The sequence below is a fragment of the Kogia breviceps genome, chromosome 14 (assembly GCF_026419965.1).
Source record: "Kogia breviceps isolate mKogBre1 chromosome 14, mKogBre1 haplotype 1, whole genome shotgun sequence".
Classification (NCBI taxonomy): Eukaryota; Metazoa; Chordata; class Mammalia; order Artiodactyla; family Physeteridae; genus Kogia; species Kogia breviceps.
Genome location: NC_081323.1, coordinates 74,688,058 through 74,711,448, shown reverse-complemented (window position 1 = coordinate 74,711,448; position 23,391 = coordinate 74,688,058). Strand labels below are relative to the sequence as shown.

Genomic DNA, 23,391 nt, shown 5'->3' with positions numbered 1-23,391 from the left:
TAAGAATCTGCCTGCCAATGCAGGGGACACGGGTCCGAGCTCTGGTCCGGGAAGATCCCACATGCCACAGAGCAACTAAGCCCGTGCGCCACAACTACTGAGCCTGCGCTCTAGAGCCCGAGAGCCACAACTACTGAGCCCGCGTGCCGCAACTACTGAAGCCCACGCGCCTAGAGCCCGTGCTTCACAACAAGAAAAGGCACAGCAATAAGCCGGCGCACCACAATGAAGAGTAGCCCCCACTCGCTGCAACTAGAGAAGAGCCCGCATGCATCAATGAAGACCTAAAGTAGCCAAAAATAAATAAAAGTAAATTTAAAAAAATATATAGAACTGGGGGAAGCCCCCTCAACCGGACAGTGGGTTTTACTTTATACAAGCATTGAGAGCAAGCACTCCCACTCTGCTGCCAGGTAAATCAGTTACCTTCTCTGAGAATTCTGACACTTCAAACCTTCTCCCTCCTCAATATCTTTGCTCCTGCCCTCAGACCCACCACCATGCAGGAGGGGTGTGGTAGCAAATAAAGCTAACAATTTCCTGCTAGCAGGGCTGTGACACAGAGACAGGGGTGGAGGCTTGAAAGGCAGGCCAAGCAGAGGAGGAGGATTTACAGGTGGAGGAAATGTGAGCATGTTGGCTGAGGGGCGGGAGCACACTGAGAACAAGTCCAAGGACGAGGGAATGGGGCTGCATCTGAAGAGGGCGGAGGGTGAGGGGTGGGATCCAGCCCTGAGACATATCCAGTGTCATCTGTCATTATTTGCTGACATTTCTTCTGGTCTGTCTTATCTACACGCACTCAAACACAGATGTCCGGTCCCATTCCACCCTCCCCTCCCCAAAGAGGCCGAAAGGGTGTGCCATCTACACCCTCTCCCTCTCTGCCAAGGATACAAACATTACACTTTTTTCAACAACCAGATCAAAACTGCTCTTGTCTGGGGGCTTCCCTGGTGGCGCAGTGGTTGAGAATCCGCCTGCCGATGCAGGGGACACGGGTTCGTGCCCCGGTCTGGGAAGGTCTCACATGCCGCGGAGCGGCTGGGCCCGTGAGCCATGGCCGCTGAGCCTGCGCGTCCGGAGCCTGTGCTCCGCAACGGGAGAGGCCACGACAGTGAGATGCCCGCGTAGCACAAAAAAAAAAAAAAAAAAAACCAACAAAAAAAAAACTGGTCTTGTCTGACCATCCCTAAATAAGCCTAACTTTTCTCTTGACTTTTCCTGGAACCTACCTAGACCTATAAACTGGCTTTCCAGCCAGTGGATGTAGGTAGATCTTTTCTTCCCCAACCAGCCTGGAAGCTCCTCAGGCAAGAACGGTCATCTCTGCTGTCATCAACAACCCCCTTTCACCAATAACCCCACTGGTAAGTAGTGTTGGGAAATCGACAGGAACTTCATATTTTTACTCCTTCACACACCACCTCTCTCCTGCCCTGACCGCCCTCCCCGAAGTTAGGTCCATTTTGAAATTCCCGTAACAACTATTCCTGTTGGCTGGACATCTCCACCAGAGGAGACCCCAAATCACTCTGCCCAGCACAGACACTCCTTACGTGATTCTACTTCTGTATGTTAGAAATGTTCCATAATAAAAAATATTTTGTTAAATCAATGTACCCAGAAAATATTCTAAAATTAGATGATAATGGTTGCACAAGTCTGAATATACTTTTAAAAATGCAATAAATTATACATTTTCAATGGGTGAGTTGTATGATAGGTGAATTATATCTCAGTAAAACTGTTAAAAAATCAGTATGTCCAAAAGCAAGCTCATCCCCTCCCTACTCACCCCACCCCCAAACCCCTACGTGGTAGCACGCTCCTCCTAACCCATTCAGCCACCTATGCTGGAACCTGACTTATTTTCAACTCCCCTTTCTCCCTCAATCCTCATGTCCAACCAATCACCACTCTGGCTGATTTACTGCCCCAGTATTTCAGGACTCCATCCACTCCTTTTTAGTCCTTCACTCGTTGGTTCAGGCTGTATCAGGTCGATCTCACCGTAACTTATACAGCAGCCTCCTAGCTGGGCTTCCTCCCTGACTTCTCGTCTCCCTCAAATCCAGCCTCTGCAGAGCTCCAGGACTATCCATCTAAAAGACAAGTGTGACCATATCATTTCTCTACCACAAACTTTCAACCCCCTCTCACGTCCCCCGCCAGGAGAAGTCAAGCCCTTAATACAGGACACAAGGTCTCCACAAAGAGGTTTCCATCCTCATGTCTCCCCAACTCCAACATCTCTCAGCCCTGTCTGCCTCACGTTTTATATTCCAGTTAATACTGAACTGCTCCACTTTTGACGAGGTGCCATGTAACTTCTTATGCCTATACCCTATGTTTGTGCTGTTCCCTCTATCTGGGGTGTTCTTCCTGCAGGCAGATTACCCCTAATCCTCTGCCTGATTTAACTGTTCTCTAAGACCTGGATTACTACCAAGTCACCCCCTCCTCTAATCATAGAAAGCCCCAGTCTCCTCAGCTGGGTGAAGTTACCTTTCTGTGTGTCCCCATTATACCCTGTGCATTTCTCTACCACTGTGCCCATCAAATCATATTACAATTCTGTGTGTGTGTATTTGTCCCCTCCCCTAGCGTGTCCAGTCTCTGACAGCGGGAATCACTTTATCCTCCGTACCTAGCACAGGGCTGGCACGGTACCCACCATCCTCACTTCTACTCCCATTTAATCTTAAACCACTGCAGTCCGGCTCTCCCTCAGGGCCTATGATCTCCGGCCAGCTCCTGGAACTTTCTGCTGCACTGAATACCTGACCACACGCTGCTCCTCAAAGCTCTGTCCTCTGGCTTTCCAGGCCTCCAGTCTCCCCTATTTTTCTGTTGCCCTCCTCCTCCACCTCAGTGGAAGGTCACCCTGGCTCCTCTTCTCATTCTCTAAGCACTCCCTGAGCACTGTCACCAGCTTCAAGCACCCATATTCTGAAACTTCCACATCAGCATCATCAGCCCTGACTTCTCGCCAAGGCCCCCAGCTCAGACCTGCCGCTGCCGCCTGAACGCCCCAACCACGATGCCTCAGACACCTCACACTTCCTGCCCTGCACGGCTCTGCCTTCCAGACGTGGGTGAGCGGTGCCCAGCACTGTCCAGCCAGCTTCCCAAGCTGGAAATCCTGGGGTCTTCTCCTTGTTCATCTCCAAACCCCATGCCCTTGATCAATCCCCATTCAAATTCTATTGATTTTGCCTCCGAAATTTCTCTTAAATCCAGACCCTTCTCTTCCATCAAACCTGTCACTGCCTTAGTTTAGGCTCTCATCACATTACTGCACTATCATCTGTCTCTTTGTCTCACTGTGGTTAGACACAGTCTGTTCCCCTTAAGGGTAAAAACAAAACAAAACAAAAAAAACCTTTAACAACTAGATAATATATGCACACAGTAAAAAAAAATTCAAACGATTAAAAGAAACACAATGAAATCTCCCACCCCTTGAGGCAACCCCTGTTGTTTTTTGGGTACTTCTCCAGAGATCCCATGTATATACAAGAAGAAAAAGTATGTTATCTCATAAAACCTTTTGCAATTAGTAGATGCAGAGACAGACAATGAAATTGACGTTGAAACTTACAGCCAACCAAAGTGAAAAAGTTGACCCACTTGGTCTGGAGGGGAAGGAGTAGGTCAAATACCAAGCCAGGCAGGGCCTAATCCTGCAATCAGAAGGCAGAGGTGGGAAAGGAGGGCCCTGTTTTTGACAAGAGACCTGTCAGGATGTCCTCACATAAAAACACTGACTTGTGACTTTTAAAATGCTCTCTTCTCACCTCACTTCTGTTCAGTGTGAAGTACTGGGTTGGCCAAAAAGATCTTATGGAAAAACGCTAACGAACTTTGTGACCAACCCAGTAATTCTGAAGTAATGAGATGAGTGCCAGGACTCTGGAGGCTCACTTTGCCCACTGGGTAGTGCCCTGCCTAGGAGAACCTCATTTTATGATTTTATCATACAATGAACTACTGCTCTCTCTGGAAGCAGTCGGTATTGAGCTCTCTGAAAGGATCATCAGGCTGTTTCCACTACCATGATGCCCCTCCCCTGGGACTTGACTGACAAATGGCAGCGAGTTCTTCCTACTCCAGTGCCCTCTCTTCTCTGGGGTACTCCTTAACCAGTGAGGCAGTCAGAAACTCCCCTGGCTCTCCAAAGTACTCTGGTCACACCTCTATTTCCATTTTTGCCTAATTTAGGTGAAAAAAAAAAAAAGTCAACATCAAAGAATATCTTAAAGCAAATCCCAGCAACCTACAATGATTTTCATTTTGTATGATACCTTCTGTATATGTAATATACAGATCTTCCTTGACTTACCATGGAGTTACGTTCCGATCAACCCACTATAAGTTGGAAATATCCTAAGTTGAGAGTGCACTTGATACACCTAACCTACTGAACATCGTAGCTTAGCTTCGCCTACTTTAGATGTGCTCAGAACACTTACAGTATTACCCTACAGTTGGGCAAAACCGTCTAACCCAAGGTCTATTTACAATAAAGTGACTATCTCATGTAATTTATTTATTTAAAAATTTTTTTAAATTTTTAATTTAGTTTTTTTTTTTTTTTTTTTTGCCACACTGCATGGCGTGTGGGAATCTTAGTTCTCCAACCAGGGATTGAACCCACATCCCCTGCATTGGAAGCATGGAGTCTTAACTGCTGGACCGCCGGGGAAGTCCCCTCGTGTAATTTATTGAATACTGCACTGAAAGTGAAAAACAGAATGGCTGCCTAGGTACAGAATGGTTGTAAGTGTGTTGGTTGTTTCCCCTCGTGATTGCCTGCAATACAGCCATCAGGGTAATGAACTGACAGGCATATTTTAGGAGTGTTCCAAGGAGAGAAATGGGGACAGAACAGCTATAAAGTTCTCACCCTGAGAAAGTTCTCTAACCTTTCTGAGTCTCTATAAAAGCCAGAGCACCCACTTGAGGACTAACCACACAAGTAAGGTGATAGACAGTGCCTGGCACAGAGCGTGCACTTAGTAGATACGAGCTGCCTCCTCCTTATCTGTAGATGTGGGTCAGGGGACTGCCGGGAAAAAAGACAGGGACTGTGTTAAGTTGAGCAAAGCAGTCAAAGGCACAAGGAACAGAAAATGCTGATGTATCCCAAGCCTGGGGAAGCAATCACTGCCCCCACCATTTAAGGGCCCTCTCCTGCTTAAGCTTTGCCTACTGGGTGTGCCCTGCCTGGGAAAACCAACTCATTTTATGATTTTCCAATAAACTACTGCTATCTCTGGATCCAGTCAGCTGTGGACTTGAATTTCCCCAGAAAACACATTCTCAGTAGAGGCCAAGGTTTCTGTGGCTCTCCACTCTGAGGACACTAAGGCTGGTGGTGCAAAGCCGGAATGCAGACTCAGGACCACATCTAACTGAAAGTTCAGGCAGCTCCCAGCTGGGAGGAAACTGAATGTTCAGCCCAAGCTGCCCATTATCTGAGTCCAAGGGTCCAGGCTGATCTCAGCATTAGTCTCAAACCAAGAAGAGGTTACGCAACTCCTATAAGTTTCAGAATTCTTATGAATTTTGAAGCAAGGCCCAGTACCCTAAACCTTCTGGGTCCTAGAACCCTCTTTTTTCCACTTAGATGGCCACACTTTCTATTTCTACCCACAAGGGGAACCACTGTTCTGATATTTTCCACTACAGACTAGTTATGCCTATTCCAGAATTTCATAGAAACATAATCATGCCATCCATATTCTTTAGTGTCTGGATTCTTTCACTTAATGTGTTTTGAGATTCATCTGTGTTGCTGTGTGTATCAGGAGTTTGTTTCTTTCTATTGCTGAGTTGCACCTATTGTGTGAACAAACTGGTTTGTTTAACCTGTTCTCTCTGAATAGCATCTATTTCCACTTTTGGTCATTATGAATAAAACTGCTATGAGCAGTCATATGTGATTCTTTTTAAAGACATATATTCATTTTTCTTAAGTAAATATTTAGGTCTGGTAATAGCACTCTTAATTTCCCTTTGGGAAACCGCCCCTCACCTTGGCTCCAAGGCTGGGTATACCACTTGGGCCCATGAAAATATTATATTCTCCCTGACCACCATGACTGGTTCTGGAAGAGATATGTGACCCAAATCTGGCCAAAATCAATTTCAGACCTTTTGCTAGAGCTATCTGCAAAAAGATAACCTCTTTCTGTTGGTTAAGAGTAGCATGGAATATGACCCAGCAATCCCACTACTGGGCATAAACCCTGAGAAAAACCATAATTCAAAAAGAGTCATGTACCACAATGTTCATTGCAGCTCTATTTACAATAGCCAGGACATGGAAGCAACCTAAGTGTCCATTGACAGATGAATGGATAAAGAAGATGTGGCACATATATATAATGGTTACCCAGACATAAAAAGAAACGAAATTGAGTTATTTGTAGTGAGGTGGATGGACCTAGAGCCTGTCATACAGAGTGAAGTCAGAAACAGAAAAACAAACACCGTATGCTAACACATATATATGGAATCTAAAAAAAAATGGTTCTAAAGAACCTAGGGGCAGGACAGGAATAAAGACGCAGATGTAGAGAATGGACTTGAGGACATGGGGAGGCAGAAGGGGAAGCTGGGACGAAGTGAGAGAGTGGCATGGACATATATACACTATCAAATGTAAAATAGAGAGCTAGCTAGTAGGAAGCAGCTTCATAGCACAGGTAGATCAGCTCGGTGCTTTGTGACCACCTAGAGGGGTGGGATAGGGAGGGTGGGAGGGAGCTGCAAGAGGAAGGAGATATGGGGATATATGTACACATACAGCTGATTCACTTTGTTATACAGTAGAAACTAACACACATTGTAAAGCAATCATACTCCAATAAAGATGTTAAAAAAAAAAAAGCAATTATACTCCAATAAAGATGTTTTTAAGGGGACTTCCCTGGTGGCACAGTGGTTGAGAATCCGCCTGCCGATGCAGGGAACATGGGTTCGTGCCCCGGTCTGGGAAGATCCCACATGCCGCGGAGCGGCTGGGCCCGTGAGCCATGGCCGCTGAGCCTGCGCGTCCGGAGCCTGTGCCCCGCAACGGGAAAGGCCACAATGGTGAGAGGCCCGCATACCACAAAAAAAAAAAAAAAAAAAAGAGTAGCATGGAAGCCCGGAACTGATGGAGGCTTTTACCTGCCTGAGGGAGAAATCAACATGGATGAAAGCAGAGCTGAGAAGACAGAAAATACTGGTGACATAATTTAGGCTTCTGGATACAGCCATGCCTGAAGCTGACACACCCAGAACTCCAGATACAGTCAATAGATACTCCTTTTCTGCTTAGACTAGTTTGGTTACCTTTTTGTCACCTGCAACTGGGAAGTTTGACTAAAAAGAGGTAATTCTTGGGGACAAAGGCTTCAGGTGGAAAGCACATATCAGCTGCTAAACACCCAGCTTAAAACTGTTCTCTGACCCTCTACTAGCAGGCAAGGACTCATACAAACAAATGCAAACATCCTATACTTAAACCACTCTAAAAAGAATCCCACAGGACTCAAGACAATAAAAGCTTTGTGGGCTTCCCTCGTGGCGCAGTGGTTGAGAGTCCGCCTGCCGATGCAGGGGATACCCTGGTCCGGGAAGATCCCACATGCCACGGAGAGGCTGGGCCTGTGAGCCATGGCCGCTGAGCCTGAGTGTCCGGAGCCTGTGCTCCGCAATGGGAGAGGCCACGACAGTGAGAGGTCCGCGTACAGGGAAAAAAAAAAAAAGCTTTGTTATGAGTCAAAGGGAAGCAAAGAATTTAAGACTCTACACTCAGATCCCATACCCTCTATTTAGCCACCATCAGTAAGAAGCTACGTTAATCAAGTAGTTTTTTAAAAAAAATTAAGACCATGATTTCCACTTACCCCCTGTCCAGTACCTACCATGCTTCTGTACTGAAGCTTACACAGGTGATTCTCCTTTAAACCTACATCAATGCTACAAGCCCACCTTCTTTACAGCTGGGGAAACTGAAGTTCAGACAGGTTAAGTTATGCTGGTAACTCAGAAAATACAGGTAGTTGAGCTGGGACTGCAAGACTGCAAACTATAAAATCTATGCTCTTCCTCCCAATTCTAAGTTTTGTCACAACTTCAGCATATTCAATAGCAAAAGGGATCATGGAAGTAGAAGCAATTTGTCTACTGTAAACTGCCAATCAACTGTTAGGTTATTATGATTACACTGAAAGTATCACCAGTAAGACAGTGATTCATTGTGCCATCTGAAAAAAAAAAGAGGTAGGAAAATAAAGGTAACAATGACAGCTCTTCCTGATTACCTACCCTGTGCTAAGCACTTGCATGGATTATCCTATTTAACAATCCTGCAAAGTACTGTTCATAGTACTGAGGAAACTTGAGTCTTAGAGAAATAAATGTCTTTACCAAGAAAACACAAATAATAAGTGGCAAAGGTGGGATTCAAATTCAGATTTGTCTTACTCTGCAACCCAAGACTTCAGGGCTCAAACAACTTAGTATCAACATCCAACTCGCACTGGTTCAGTGTTCACCATTCTACCTTCCTCTCCACAGATACAGTGACCACAAATCCTGAAGTGACATCAATTGGGTATTTTTTCCAAGGCAGATGACTCATCAAAATTCCAAGTGAGATTCATTTTTAAAACCTTTGTAAGAATCTTTGTATATAAATTTAGAAATCAGAAAAAAAGGACTTTAACATCCCTGCTTCTACCTCCAGAAAACTGGTCTCTAAAACTATGGACTCTCATTGGACCTACCCTGAGAAAAGGGTGCCTCGTGGTGGGCCAGGTATTTATAAAATGGACACTCCGGTTCGCCAAACACTTCCAAGGCATTGCTTCAGATCCTGGAGGGCACCTCTCAACTGACCTACAATATCCACGCCGAAAAATCCCAGGGCCCCCGCCTCAAACAAGCACAGACTTTTATGCTTCTGTTATGCCTGCCTGAAATACCTTTGATTCTTCCCCTCTGGATCTCTCAAATTTACTCGTTTTTCAGGGTCCAAATCAAATGGCAGCAAAATTAACACTTTTACAGCAGTATTTGCCAACCTTTTTCACCCCATGGCACTCAGAGAACACAATATTTGTATGGCATACTAGGATAGAAGGACAAAGCTGCTTATAGCCAGAAACAACTGGCAGGGAGATCTGGCTGTCCCTGGCCCCTCTCATCCGCCCTGATGCCAAGGGCAACCAAAACTTCCAGAAACCTCCAAAACACGGTACACCAACTTCCGTTCTGGCACCTGTCACACATATACCCAGAGACTAATTGTTTCACTTGTCTCTCCTGCCACGCCTCTTAGAAGAGAGGGATGCAATTTTATTTATCTTCAGATTCCCAGCAACTAGCACGGGGCCTGGCACCTACCAAGTCCTCAAAATAGACTGCAGAACTGAACTGAATCCTGGAAACCTCTGAGAAACACTGCAAGAATTCTGAAGCTGGGCTGTTCAATATCTTCTCCTCCCTGACTGCACAAAACAAATTAGTTGTAACCAATATCCTCTTAAGAGGGATTGTCTACTTACCACCTATGGAGAAAAGGTACTTTCCCTTTGTAAATTCATTCATTAACATTTATCAAGCACCTACTCTGTGCCAGGCATGAGGGGTATACAGGACTGAATGAGACAAACAGTCCCTGCCTCCATCTTAGGAAACTTACAGTCCAGAAAGGAACACAGATATTAAACAGTTTGGTATATTTAATTGTAGATGAAATAAACACTCTAAAAGGGATGGATCAGAATACATAAATGGCTAAATCTGAATAAATCATGACAGAGAATGCCAAAAATGAAAACAGAAATTCTCAGGCAGAAAGGACTGACCAAATACAAAACATACCTACAACTGGACACCCAGGAGTGAAACTTCAAAGCCTCAAGGGTAAATATGTGCTGACTGATGGAGGAGGAGAGAGAGGAAGCAAAAGACACCTACAAAAACTCAAGGTGCTTGGCCTAAGCAACTGGAAGAAAGAGAAAACTGAGCAAGGCCTAAGGTAAAACTCAAAATTTCAGGAAGAGCAATGACTTGAAGACAGAAATTTGAGAGTTAAGCACAGTAGACGGTATTTATATTTAAAGCCCAGGAAATGAACACTGAGCAGAGATCTAGGATGATGCTTTGGGGCAGTACAACCATTGAAAGTAAGGAAGACGATCAAGAATCAGCAGAGAAGTCAGAGAGAGCTGAAGCTAAAGACGAGAATGTTCCACAAGGCAAACAAAAAACGCGTTTCCATTAAAGGCAGCGACTAACTGCATCAAATACTGCTAGGGGTCTCTGAACTAACTTAACACTGAATTTGGAGACCTAGAGATGATTGGTGGCTTTGACAAGGCGCTATTTCAGTGGAGGGGTGGGGGCCAAGGCCTGTATGGAGTGGGTTTGGAGGAGAAAAGGTGACGGTGAATACAGGTTGAAATTTTGGCTGCAAACAGGGGCAGAGAGATGAGCCACTGGGAGGAATGTGAAGGAAGAATGAGGTTATGTAGTTAAGATGGGCACATCTTGAGCAAATAACAGAAGCTGCCAAGGTTCGGGGCCCATCCTCTGGCCTCGTCTTCTCGCACCTGGGCTGGGTACCCCACCTCTCCCGGCCACCACGCCAAGCTCCACGTGCGGCTGCTTCCCACCCTCGCAGGGCTGGCGGGCGCAAGCGCAGACCTTACGGAAGGTCTGCGCCAGCCCTCCCTCCCTCCCCACGCCCCGCCTCTCCCAGCCCAGGGCGCGTGCGCACCGCCCCTCAAGAGCCGCCTCAGCAAGGCCCGGGAATGGGGATCCTCAGCCCTCCGCTCCCGCTATTCTCCGGGTGGGGTGGGCGAAGGCGGGGGGGTGTCCCAGACCGCGACCCATACCCACCTACCGAGCCACGGGTGGAAAAAGCACGTCGCGCTGGAAACTGCGACGGCGGGAGCAGGCGCGCGGTCCCTCGAATGCTTTTCAAAGTCTGCGGATAACAACGCGCTTGCGTTCGAAGATTCGCGGCAGGGCGAAAACCACACACGCTTTTTGCCTTTTAAGAGCTTGGTGGCAGCGCGGAGGACCCCTCTACGCGTGCGCAGTCTTCCTCTGTGACATGCCGCGCTGCCCTTTGGGAAATGTAGTTTTCACTTTACACACTCTTCCCGACTCAAATGAACCTTATAGGGTCCTTGTGTATAAATGCCTCTATAAAACAATAATACTTTTTTTAAACGAGCAGATTGTTGACTGAAGTGGGAGCAGTGGGCATATGAGAATTCTCTGTACTTTCTGCCTCAATTTTGCTGGAAACCTAAAACTGCTCCAAAAAATAAAGTTTATTTTTAAATTCTTTAAAAACAAATAGAAACAAGCAGATCTGTAGACCCAGAAACCATGCTTTTAGGGAATCTTCCCAGGAATGTACTACAGTTGGGTGAGCAAGTATTTAACTACAATGGTCTACATCCTAGCATCTTGTAATTTCTTACATAACCCCTACCAAAGTTTATAATTATATATTTTTTCGATTATTTGATACACTTGCCAGCTCAATAAAGTCAGGATCATCTGTCTTAGTCACCTATGTATTCCAGCTACCTAGCATAGTGCCTGGTATATAATAGACTTTCAATATTTTTTTATTCATTAGAAGAATCTCAGACATCAACACAAACTGTTTCAGCCCAGAACTTAATGCATCATTTTCTTCCTGCAAGCTTGCTTTTCTTTCTGTGGTCTCTCAATAAATGGCATGACCATCTACCCAGTCTCAGCTTTATATCCTGCATTTTATGAGGCTTATGCTAGCAAGGATTTCACATTTTCGTGTTTGTAGGAGTCTCAGAAGCTATTTCTCCTGAATGTCAAATACAAACTTCAGATTCTCCTCAGGGGAGATTTGGCCCTCACAGCTTTTTGTTTGTCTGACTTTAATTTCCTACAATAAACATGTATCACTTAAAATGTATCACTTGATTAATTTTTAAAGTGTTTTAGAGTGTTGCCCATATTGTAAGAGGTAGCTCTGTCTTCCCCTCCACATCCAGATTTCTCAAAAGAATCATCTGTCCTCAGTTTTCATTTTCTTACCTTGCACTTGGCAACAATGGCCCAAGCCGGTAGCTGCGAGTTACGCTTGATATCACGTTTTCCCTCCCAGCCCATATTCAATCCATCACTAAGTGTCTGCAGTATAAAAATAATAACAGCTCACATTTGTTGGGCACTTACTACGTATCAGGTACTGTCACATAGGAGAAAGTTAGAACTGTGGAACTCACCAGAACACTCCCTTTGTCTGGGCAGCATAGTTCCTTCCTGTGAGAAAGCTACAGCATGGCAAAGAAATCTGGGCCTTCTTCATCTACCGTAAGTCTCATCACTTCAGAGCAACACATCTGAAATGCTTTTCCAAAGAGCCTTGAAAAGTCACAGCAACCTTCGCTGACGGTCTCTTGAGGGCATGTGGAGAGAGTTACATACCATACTTTCCTAAGAATCCCTTTACAAATTCCTCCCTTGACACAGAGTTCCATTGCTGAGGGCCATGCTCACATCCTTCTCTGCTCTTTGGTTTCTCCCCATTCAGGATTGGCTTTTTACATGGTTGCTTCAGGCACCTTCTATGTAAAGCCAGCCTCCAATCTCTCAGCTTGTCCCTATTCATGCTCACCCATCACCCACTTAAGCAAAACAAAAAGCTCTCTCTTCAACCTGACTTCACGTGGCAGGCAGGTGGGAGATATTGTAACTACTGTATTCACATTTAATGGTGGTTTTCCTTGACACAGACAAAAAAACCATATCATGACCAGAAGGTGGCATAGTATGCATGGAACCCAATGGAGGAAAGGGATGAAATAAATTGACTCTTAAAAATTTCCTTTCGGAATTCCCTGGTGGAGCAGTGGTTAAGAATCCACCTGCCAATGCAGGGGACACAGGTTCGAGCCCTGGTCCGGGAATATCCCACATGCCACAGAGCAATTAAGCCCGTGTGCCCCAACTGCTGAGCATGTGTGCCCTAGAGCCCACGCACTGCAACTACTGAGCCCACCTGCTGCAACTACTGAAGCCCGCGTGCCTAGAGCCCATGCTCCATAACAAGAGAAGCCACCGCAATGAAAAGCCCGTGCACCACAACGAAGGAGAGCCCCCACTCACCACAACTAGAGAAAGCCCGCGCACAGCAACGAAGACCCAACGCAGCCAAAAATAAATTTTAAAAAGAAAGTAGATGATTTAGGTCATTTTGCAGACAGTGACCCCTTTATTGACTGCACTAGAGTGTCAGGCTGCTCTCATTGCCCCCTCCCGCCACTGACAAAGTGACCCCTTATCGTCCCTTCCACATTTAAGAGCTCTATGGCACGACCTGATTGATATAAAAATTTTAGCTTAGGGCTTCCCTGGTGGCGCAGTGGTTGAGAGTCCGCCTGCCGATGCAGGGGATACGGGTTCGTGCCCCGGTCCGGGAGGATCCCACATGCCGCGGAGCGGCTGGGCCCGTGAGCCATGGCCGCTGAGCCTGCGCGTCCGGAGCCTGTGCTCTGCAACGGGAGAGGCCACAGCAGTGAGAGGCCCGCGTACCGTAAAAAAAAAAAAAAAGAATCCGCCTTCCAATGAAGGGGACGTGGGTTCGATCCCTGGTCGGGGAACTAAGATCCCACATGCCTCGGGGCAACTAAGCCCGTGCGCCTCAACTAGAGACAGAAAACCAACTAGCACACCACAACTAGACAGAAGCCTGTGTGTCACAACAAAGAGCCCACATGCTACAACAAATAACCTGCATGGCACAACTAAGAGACGTAGGCAAAAATTTTTTTAAATAAATAAATATTTTTTTAAAAAATGACCCAAATTAACTTATCTACAAAACAGAGACAGAAACAGACTTACAGACATAGAGACAGACTTGTGATTGCCAAGGGCGGTGGGGGTGATGGATTGGGAGTTTGGGATTAGCAGATGCAGATTATTATATATAAGATGGATAAACAACAAGGTCCTACTGTATAGCACAGGGAACTATATTCAGTATCCTGTAATAAACCATAATGGAAAAGAATATGAAAACGAATATATGTATATAAATAACTGAATCACTTTGTCGTATACCAGAAACTGACACAACATTGTAAATCAACTATACCTCAATAAAATAAATTTTAAAATAAAATAAAAAGACATTTTCAGCAACAGGGTTTGGAAAATCTTAATGTCTACACCTGGGTAAGCGTGAGCTATGTGTGTTTTATTTTCTCTATATGAGAAAATTGACAGATGTGCTGAATCATCATATATTTGTCAATAGACTTAGAGAGACAGGTAGTACTTAAAAAAAATAGCACTGAACTGGGAGACAGGAGACTGTTGTCTCCTAAATCAAGAACTAAAACTCCCTTGTACTCCAACTCCTTTGGTTAACTAAATGCACTACACTTTCCCCGCTTTGACTTTCCTGGGACACTGTTCCACGATCTCCCGGTCTATCTGACTTCTGCTCCTCCTTTCCAGTACAGCTAACACATGACCTTCTCTGGGAGTTATGCACAAGTCTCGATTAGGTGCACCTTGCAGTTTGAATGTGCTTTTCTCACATTACTTATTACACTGCATGGTACCATGTTGGACACTAGCCTGTCTATGAGCTAGTTGGGTGTGGGTACCATGTTCTGCTTTTATGTCCCAGCACCAAGCAAGTGCCTGGCATATGGTTAATGCCCTAACATATGTAGAGTGGAGAATGTCAGCCTCTCTGGTCCTTACTTCCTCATCTGTTAAATGGGGTTGGGTTGCTGATCTCTAAGGAGACTTCCAGTAATAGAATTTCTTATTCTAAAGTCTTCTACTCTTGTTTTATCTGGTTGTGTATCTTCCTTAGTTACCAGGAGAAATGTGTCACACCTGTATTATGCTGATGTAGAGATAATGTATTACTCATTATCTCTATTATTTCAATAAATGTAATGCAAAATTTTGGATTATAGTATACATGATGTTCTGTAGACTACTTTTTTCATTTAACAATGATTTATGGACAACTTTCTCATCGGGGCTAGAGATATAGCTTATTTTTTTTAATGGCTACAGAATTCACAGAAGTGTGTTGATCAGTTGCATACAGATGGACACTTAAGTTGTTTCCTGTTTTTCACTCTACAAACAAGGCTGGGAACATTTCTTTTCTTTCTTTTTAAAAATAAATTTATTTATTTACTTTGGCTGCGTTGGGTCTTTTTTGCTGCGCGCGGGCTTTCTCTGGCTGTGGCGAGCGGGGGCTACTCTTCGTTGTGGTGCACGGGCTTCTCGTTGCGGTAGCTTCTCTTGTTGCAGAGCACGGGCTCTAGGAGCACGGGCTTCAGTAGCTGCAGCACGTGGGCTCAGTAGTTGTGGCTCGCAGGCTTAGTTGCTGCGCGGCATGTGGGATCTTCCCGGACCAGGGCTCGAACCCGTGTCCCCTGTGTTGGCAGGCAGATTCTTAACCACTGCGCCACCAGGGAAGACCTGGGAGCATTTCTATAGGAGACTTCTCAGGGGGTATGTGCATTTAACATTCTTATCAATATTGCATCCATTTATACTCAAGGTGATGTTATCACACAGTCAAGAATAATTCCAAGCACAGCAGCCAAGCTTGAGGGTTTCTCTGGACTTGGGACTATAAGGTCATGCAGATGTATCTTGTTTCACCTCATTGAAGCTTCTTGAGTCCCCTTGGTATACAGTGATGTCACCAACTCACCTTGATGACATATCCTGCCTTCAAGGGACGCTCCTGATCCTTTGAGCCAAAGACTTCTGCACATCCCTCAGGCTATCCAGGATTTCCCGACTTGGATGGTTTAACCCCTGGAGTTGGGCCTGTCTTGCTGTCTTTCTCACAGTGGTTCTTGTTCAAGCTTCACTGCCTCCAGGAAGTCCGCCCTGATCCTCTCACAACCCCCTCCACCTGCCCCACGCCATGCCCTGCTGGTTTAGGCGCCCCCTGGAGAGCTCCCCCAGCCCCCTGTGTTTACTGCAGGCTGATCATACTGGGTTGTAATAGGCATGCTTGGCAAACTCCTGGAATGTCACGAAGGTATAGTCATAAGCAGAAAGAAAATAAACTTCCTTGTGGCTGGCCTATGGTTAATGGCCTAACCACACCTGGAGGCAAGGGGATGGAAAACACACCTCCTGACTTTTCCCACTGAGTCGTCTTTTGGGTCCTATAGGTCCAGCTGATGGGTTCCCCAAAGTCCCTTCTCTCTCGGGCACCCTCCCTCTGGCTGCCCCTCTCCCCAGGGTCTAGACTTCATTCTTCCAGCACGTGCACGATCAAGGCCAGAGAGACCTTCTTTCCTGGCTCCATGAAGGACAGTCGCATGTCTTCACAGTCCTCTGTGGGACTAGGATTGGGCCTCTCTGTCTCTTCAGAACAGAGCATCTGGAAGCTGAAAAACCAATATTGATCTCAGCATAGCTCTGTGTATTCAACTAGTCATTTATTGAGCGCTGACTGTGTGCCAGGCATCAGGGATAAGATAGACAAGATTCCTGCTATCATGAATAATGATAATGATAGCTAACATTATTTAACGCTTACTATGATCTAGGTACCGTGCTAAGTCTTTATAAAAATTGGTCCCTTAATCCTCACAACAATCCTCCTAGGTAGGTACAACTATTAATCTCATTTTACAAATGAGGAAACCGAGGCACAGAGAGGCTAAATAACTTGTCTAAAGGCATACAATTGGTAGAACCAAAGTTTGGACCCAGGCAGTCCCGCTGCAGGGCCTACTCCTTTATTTTTTTATTATTTAATTTAATTTATTTATTTACTTTAGCTGCGCTGGGTCTTTGTTGTGGCACAGGCTCTCTAGTTGCCATTTGTGGGATCTTAGTTCCCTGACCAGGGATTGAACCCCAGCCCCCCGCACTGGGAGTGTGGAATCTTAGCCACTGCACCACCAGGGAAGTCCCAGAGCCTACTCCTGTAACTGCTAACTAAACTAAACCAGTGATTGTATTCTAGTGGGGACAAATCATGGAGAAGTAAAGAAATAAAAAAGATTTTTGATTAGTAACAACTAAATGCCATGGAGAAAGTAAAATGAAAGGGTAATGTACTGAGGGGATGCATGGTTCTGGATAGGAATGTGCATTGATCTTGCTGAAGACCCACCTCCCCCAGAGCTTCCAGAGAGCACAGTGTGGAGTTCTGTGCATCTTGAGTACCTGGCCTGGTCCCAAGCAAGCACTGACTGGGAGGAAGGGAGGAAGGAGGAAACCCTGACAGATGCCTCCATACACACAGCTGTCAAACCTTTGCCGGTGTTTGGTCAGCTGTGCTGACTTAGAACAAGCCCCGGAACTAGGGTCAGGTAGACCGGGGGAGGAATCCTTCACCATTCACCAGCCATGTGACCTTGAGCAAGTCACTCTCTGAGCCTCGGCTTTCCTTCTTTGAAGACTGCGGGAAATAGCAGTATACCCCGGGCCGGGTCTAGAGGAGGCCCTTTCACATACCAGGGGCTGTTGCCGTTCTCCCTTTACAGACGAGCAGACTGCAGCTCAGAAGTGGGCTCAGGATCTCGCAGCTGGTAACCCAGAGTCCTGGTGGCAGAAGTAAATGAGCGAAAGACCACTGTCCCCTAGAGGTAGCTCGGGACTTTGTGGGCACGTTCTCTGTAGTCACAATGACCTCAGGTCGGAGCAGGACAGTCGGAGCAGGACAGTCGGTGGTACACAGAATTGTCCCACATCCCGTGCGACGTCTGACTGTCCTGCTAGACATTCACGAAGCTATTAAAAAAAAAAGACAAAACTTATTTCAATGACCCGACCCCACCCCATCTCATGTCACGCTAGAGGGAATGATTTTGCTACTACACTTAGTGATAAAGTCCACTACTTTGCAAGAACTCTGTATTTCCTAATTTCTCCACCTTAAATTGCCTTGGTCTGTTTGTGTTTTTTGGTTTTGTTTTTTGTTTTTCTTTCTGGCTGCACTGGGTCTTAGTTGCAGCATGCAGACTCTTAGTTTCGGCATGTGGGGTCTAGTTCCCTGACCAGGGATGGCGAACCAGGGCCCTGGCATTGACTTCCCAGAGTCTTACTCACTGGACCACCAGGGAAGTTCCAGTGTGTTTGTTGTTTTTGTTTAAGTTATGGTTATTTTCCTCTTTCTCTTATCATCCGGTCTGTTATCATTATCCCCACTCTGTTTTTATTCAAGCGTCCTCGTGTTCACTTTCATTTCCTGGGTGTTAAAGAACTCACAAATCACCCAAATCTGGAAAACAGAAGCTCAATTTAATTCTGGCTCAGGCCAGGGAGAAGAGCAAGCCGAAATTAGGCTTCTTGTTCTGCAGAGGATGAGACCCGGTTATTACTGGGTTATTATTCGGGGAAGAATGGAGTTTAGGTAACATTGAGATGAAACAGTGTTTCAATGGGCTCACAGCAAAGTGAGAATGTGAGCAGGGCATTAACACCTGCCCTGGGCCGAGAAGGTCCTCTTGCACTGGAAACCACAGAGTTAAAAAAAGAAAAAAAGAAAAAAAAGTGGAATGTTGTGCCTGCTTCCTTCCCAGCCCCTGGTGCTGAAGCCTCAGCTGAAGCATGAGTGGGCAGCCCAGGGTGTGGCCTCTCTGGGTCAAGTGACCCACACAGTGAGATTCTTCAGGCAAAAGAGGAAAATTCCACTTTTCCGTGTTTCTTATCCAACCCCCTTCTTTTAATTCCTATTAAATTAGCACAAACATCTGTTTACTTCACAATGTCTTCTACCTCAGTATATCCATGGTTTGAAATACATATTATTTAATTTTAAATTAATTTCCTCTAGGTCTCCTTTACATTATAGGGAGGGCATTATATTGAATTGTTTGGAAACTATGTGATCAACTCATATAGGCAGCTTACACTGTAGCAGGCACTGTGGCAGGTGCCATGCCATGGATTATCTCATTTGATCCTCTCCCCAAATCTATGAGGTAGATACAATGATTATCATCCTCAGTTTATAGAGGAGAAAACTGAGGCACAGAGAGGTAAAGTGACTTGTCCAGGGTCACACAGAACGTAATGGATCAAGGGTTTGAATACAGGGCATCTGGCTCCAGAATCAGCTTAACCACTCTGCCAGCCTCCCTCTCAGGAGTGGGAGATTACCTAGGGACCCCCATTTCAGGATGTTAAGGGGGGGTTCCAAGGTGTTGCTTATAAAAAAGGAGGGTTGGGTGTGATCGGGGTGAGAATCAATGACATAACACAGAGTGTGTTGTACCCTGTCCCAGCTCATTCCTCACTCCATGTTCTGCCACCACCACCCTGAATCTGAGCCAGAAGTGCGTGAGGGTGAGGGTCAGCTGTGTGGCCATGACCCCCAGCCCAGGAGGGGCATGTGGCAGAGGGCGGGAGATGGATAGGAAAGAGTCAGCCAGGTGAGGCCCTCAGTTCCCTGCTGCCCTCGATCCCAAGGGCTGTTTATGCCCAGACCCTGCCTCTTACCTCCCTCCACCCCCGAGGGGCGGGGATCTCCTCAGTGGAAAAATACCCAGCTGGGCGAGCCCCAGTGAGAGGGAGGGGGCAATGGGGGCTGGGACTCACAGGACCGACTCTTTTCCCCTCTTGTGACTGATGTTTACTGGGCTGGGTTCTGGGAAAAGGCCAGATTGCATCAGACAGGGCCTGAGGGGCTGGAGCCAGACTGTGGGCTGAGGAGGAGACGTGGCCTTATAAGTTGGGGCCAGTGAATTGGGACGTGTCAGCAAAGCAGACACAAACAAAGCTTTAGAAGACGAGAGAGAGACAGAGACAGACGGACATTATGGCCACCTTCCCGAGAGCAGCCAGCCCATCCAGGCAGCCCCCAGGCCCAGAGGATGAAGACCCCAACCTTGATGAGTATGACCTCTACAGCCTGGCTCATTCTTACCTGGGTAAGGCCTGGCCCTGCCACCTTCCTGGTCCTTCCATCTCCAATGCCCACCCTCACGAACGGCCTGACCACCCCCTCTCCAAACTAGGATCCCTCCTTGGGCTCCTGCCCATACATCACCCTTCTCCAGCCTGTTCCCTTGACCCCTCAAGTCACCCCCTTCTAACCCCTCATCCGGTGAGCTCTGTCCTACTCAGCCCTGGGACCACATGCACTCCTCATTCCACAGATGGGGAAACAGGGACAATGACTGTCCTAAAGCTACATGGTGATGCCTCCCAGCCTCCCGACTTTAACCCGAGCTCTTTCCACCCCTGCCCTCTGGAGCCCCTGCTTCTCACACCTCTGCTCACCTCACCACCGACTCTCCCCTCGGTTCCCAGGAGTGGGAGGCCGGAAAGGTCGCACCAAGAGAGAAGCCGCCGCCAATACCAACCGTCACAGCCCTGGTGGGCACGAGAGGAAGCTGGTGACCAAGCTCCGGAACACGGAGCGGAAGAAGCGAGGGGCACGGCCCTGAGACAGAACTCGAGGTAAGGCGTCGGGGGGTGGGGGGGGGCACCCCCGCCCCCAGCACCGGCAGAGGTCTCGCTGCCAGGAAAGATCAGGCCTGAATGGGAGAGGTTGGGTGGGAGGAGGCATCCAAGAATTGTTGTCTCAACACAGAATAAAATGAGAGAGACTTCTGCGTTTCCTAGTGAGTTTCCAGGGCAAAGGGAGAAACAGACCCTTTCCAACTGGAGCAAAATTTGGTTTACAAAGAGGGAAAGTGAGGCCCAGAGAGGGTAGGGTCCTTCTCCGGAGTCACGGAGCAAGTGAGCAGGAGAGGCAGAATTAGAACCCAGGCCTCTGTGCTTTCACCGCCTGCTTTCCTTCCCCCAGATGAGGTCAGAGCACGGACACCCACAGCGATGGAGACAGATCTGCGAGGAATCAGCCCCTGGGGGCAGGACCCAGGCCTGCTTGCCCCCGCCCCCAGGACTTAGCCCACCTGACTAAGCTTCCGAGGGGCCACCAACGAAGCAGCCCCGGCCCCAGAAAAAGGACAAGATGGGGAACAAGAGGCAGAGAGTAGAGAGAGGCAGAATCATGAAGGTACCCCTCAAAAAGAACGAAGAAACCGGAGCTCCCCACGGTGATAGCGACAATAAACAAAGTACAGCAGCTGCAGCCTGTGTGTGTTTTTGTCCTCTCTCTTTGTGTGGCTTTTTGGGTGCACATTTCTGCCTGCAAGTGTCTGCATTTGCATGAACCATGAGAGCATTTTGGTGAGTGTTTGTTTTTGGTTGCGTGTCTGGGAAGGGGCGTTTCTAATTTTGTATGGGCGTAGAGGTGAGCTTTTGTTTTTTTGTATACATGTGTTTTGGTGCATATGTTTCTGCGGTTTCTTATGAGGTGCAAGGGAATGTCCTCTGATTCTTTGTTAATGCTGCCCATGAAACAAGCCCCCTCCCCAGCTTCTCTCCATTTTCAGAATAACAATCCTGTTGTTTATGTTGTATTCATCTAAAACCACCTTTTGAAGTGAATGTTATTTAGTGATGCCATCTGCAAAATGGCAAAAACTGAGATTTAAAACATTAAGGGAGTGGCTTCCCTGGTGGTGCAGTGGTTAAGAATCTGCCTGCAAATTCAGGGGGCACGGGTTCGAGTCCTGGTCCAGGAAGATCCCACATGCCATGGAGCAACTAAGCCCGTGTGCCACAGCTACTGAGCCCGTGTGCCACAACTGCAGAAGCCCATGCTCCTAGAGCCCGTGCTCTGCAACAAGAGAAGCCACCGCGATGAGAAGCCGGCGCACAGCGACAAAGAGTAGCCCCGCCCCCACTCAGCAGTGAAGAGCCAACACAGCCAAAAATAAATAATAAAATAAATAAATTTACAAAAGAAAAAAAAAATTAAGGGATTTGCCTCAAGCTATTCAGGGCTCAAATTCAAGGATTCTTATTGTCCTCAAGTGTGAGCTGGGTCCCTTTGCCAAGGAGGTTTGCCAGGACAGGGTTCTGGAAAGTCAGCTGAGGAGGAGGATTCTTACCTAGTATTATCAGTCTTGGAGCCAGACTTCCAGAAGAATGTGGAGCAAATAAGAGGTGTGATGGGAGCTGAGAGGATATATTGATTGAGGTAGAGACTTAGGTTTCTGTAATGAAGACTCAAACAAAACAGGATAGAAAGTTCTTTCTCTGTTACATAACAGCTCCAAGGGTCAGTACTCCTGGGCTAAAATGGCAGCTCCATTGTGGCAGGAATTCCAGCTACTTCTGGCTCATTTTTATGCCACCCTTAAAACATGGCTACCACTTTGCGGCCCGACCTAGCTGCTCCAGTACCTGCCATCTCATCTGCACTCAGCTCACGTAAATGGAGTGGGGAAGGGACCAGGGGAGGCCAGACTAATTTATTTATTTATTTATTTAAACTTTACTTACTTTATTTATTTATTTTTAGCTGCATTGGGTCTTCGTTGCTGCGTGCAGGCTTTCTCTAGCTGTGGCAGGCGGGGGCTACTCTTTGTTGTGTGTGGCCTTCTCATTCTGGTGGCTTCTCTTGTTGCAGAGTGCGGTCTCTAGGTGCGTGGGCTTCAGTAGTTGTAGCACTCAGCCTCAGTAGTTGTGGCTCACGGGCTCTAGAGCGCAGGCTCAGTAGTTGTGGAGCACGGGTTGAGGTGCTCCGCAGCATGTGGGATCTTCCTGCACCGGGGCTCGAACCCATGTCCCCTGCTCTGGCAAGCGGATTCTTAACCACTGCACCACCGGGGAAGCCCACACTAATTTATTTTTAGGGCCATAACCTAAAAGCAGAACACATCACATCTGCTCAGAATTTAGACACATAACCACATCCAACTACAGGAGAAGTTGGGACATGTAGTATTTAACTACTTAGCCACGTGCTAGGCAAAACTGGGGGAGGGCAGGGTTTTATTATTGAAGGAAGCAGGAGACAGTGACTATCAGAAAAAGTTAGCAAGCAACAAGGGGTAAAGCGTGGCCCTCAGTCTAGCCCTGGGCATAGCCTTTTTCCTTTTCTCCCATCCCTTCCTGGGCTGCAAAACTTGGAGTTAATTGTTCTTAGGGAACCAGGAATATGGACAGAGGAATAAGGCAGCTGTTGCAGCAGTAACAGACGCATAGCTTTAACCTTTAAGAACCTTTATCCATCAGCTTCCCCTGAATCCAACCTAGTAACAGTCTCAGAATCTCTGACTTGGGAAGGACGTTAAAAGGCATCTAGTCCAACCTCACACCGCTTCACGCTGGGATACTCTCTCACCTTGCTTGAATACCACTAGGGGTAGGAAAATTGCTGCCTTTGTGTTGCCTGATTCCTTCTCACAGCCACTCCTTAACGTGAACTGAAATCTGATTCTCCCACCTGCCCCTTGAGCAAGCTTCTGTTTTCTGGTCCTTTCTGTCTGAGATGCTTTTAATCCCACCCATCCTGCAAGGCTC

General features: G+C 46.8%; 2 protein-coding genes and 1 long non-coding RNA gene across 6 annotated transcripts in view; 1 reads left to right on the top strand and 2 right to left on the bottom strand.

The window, feature by feature from the left end:
• Positions 1-11,114, bottom strand: part of SGF29 (SAGA complex associated factor 29) — a 28,254-nt gene extending 17,140 nt beyond the window's left edge. For 2 of the 4 annotated variants that reach the window (XR_010836556.1, XM_059037139.2), the window contains exon 1: positions 10,907-11,110. The gene's annotated coding sequence lies outside the window, so the exon portion shown is untranslated. Of the gene's footprint in view, positions 1-10,902 lie in introns of all 4 variants that reach the window. The other 2 variants (XR_010836557.1, XM_067013315.1) reach the window with 2 other exon arrangements.
• Positions 11,115-15,207: 4,093 nt separating this feature from the next.
• Positions 15,208-20,449, bottom strand: LOC136792583 (uncharacterized). The gene is made up of 3 exons (XR_010836558.1): positions 20,293-20,449; positions 17,524-17,799; positions 15,208-16,445 (listed from the first exon to the last, which is right to left on the bottom strand). It is a non-coding gene; the product is annotated as an uncharacterized lncRNA (long non-coding RNA).
• On the top strand, positions 19,577-21,109 carry NUPR1 (nuclear protein 1, transcriptional regulator). Its single transcript, XM_059036737.2, has 3 exons — positions 19,577-19,940; positions 20,323-20,472; positions 20,822-21,109. The coding sequence occupies exons 1-2, from the start codon at positions 19,829-19,831 to the stop codon at positions 20,457-20,459; spliced, it is 249 nt and encodes an 82-aa protein (XP_058892720.1). The 5' UTR covers positions 19,577-19,828; the 3' UTR covers positions 20,460-20,472; positions 20,822-21,109.
• Positions 21,110-23,391: the final 2,282 nt, after the last annotated feature.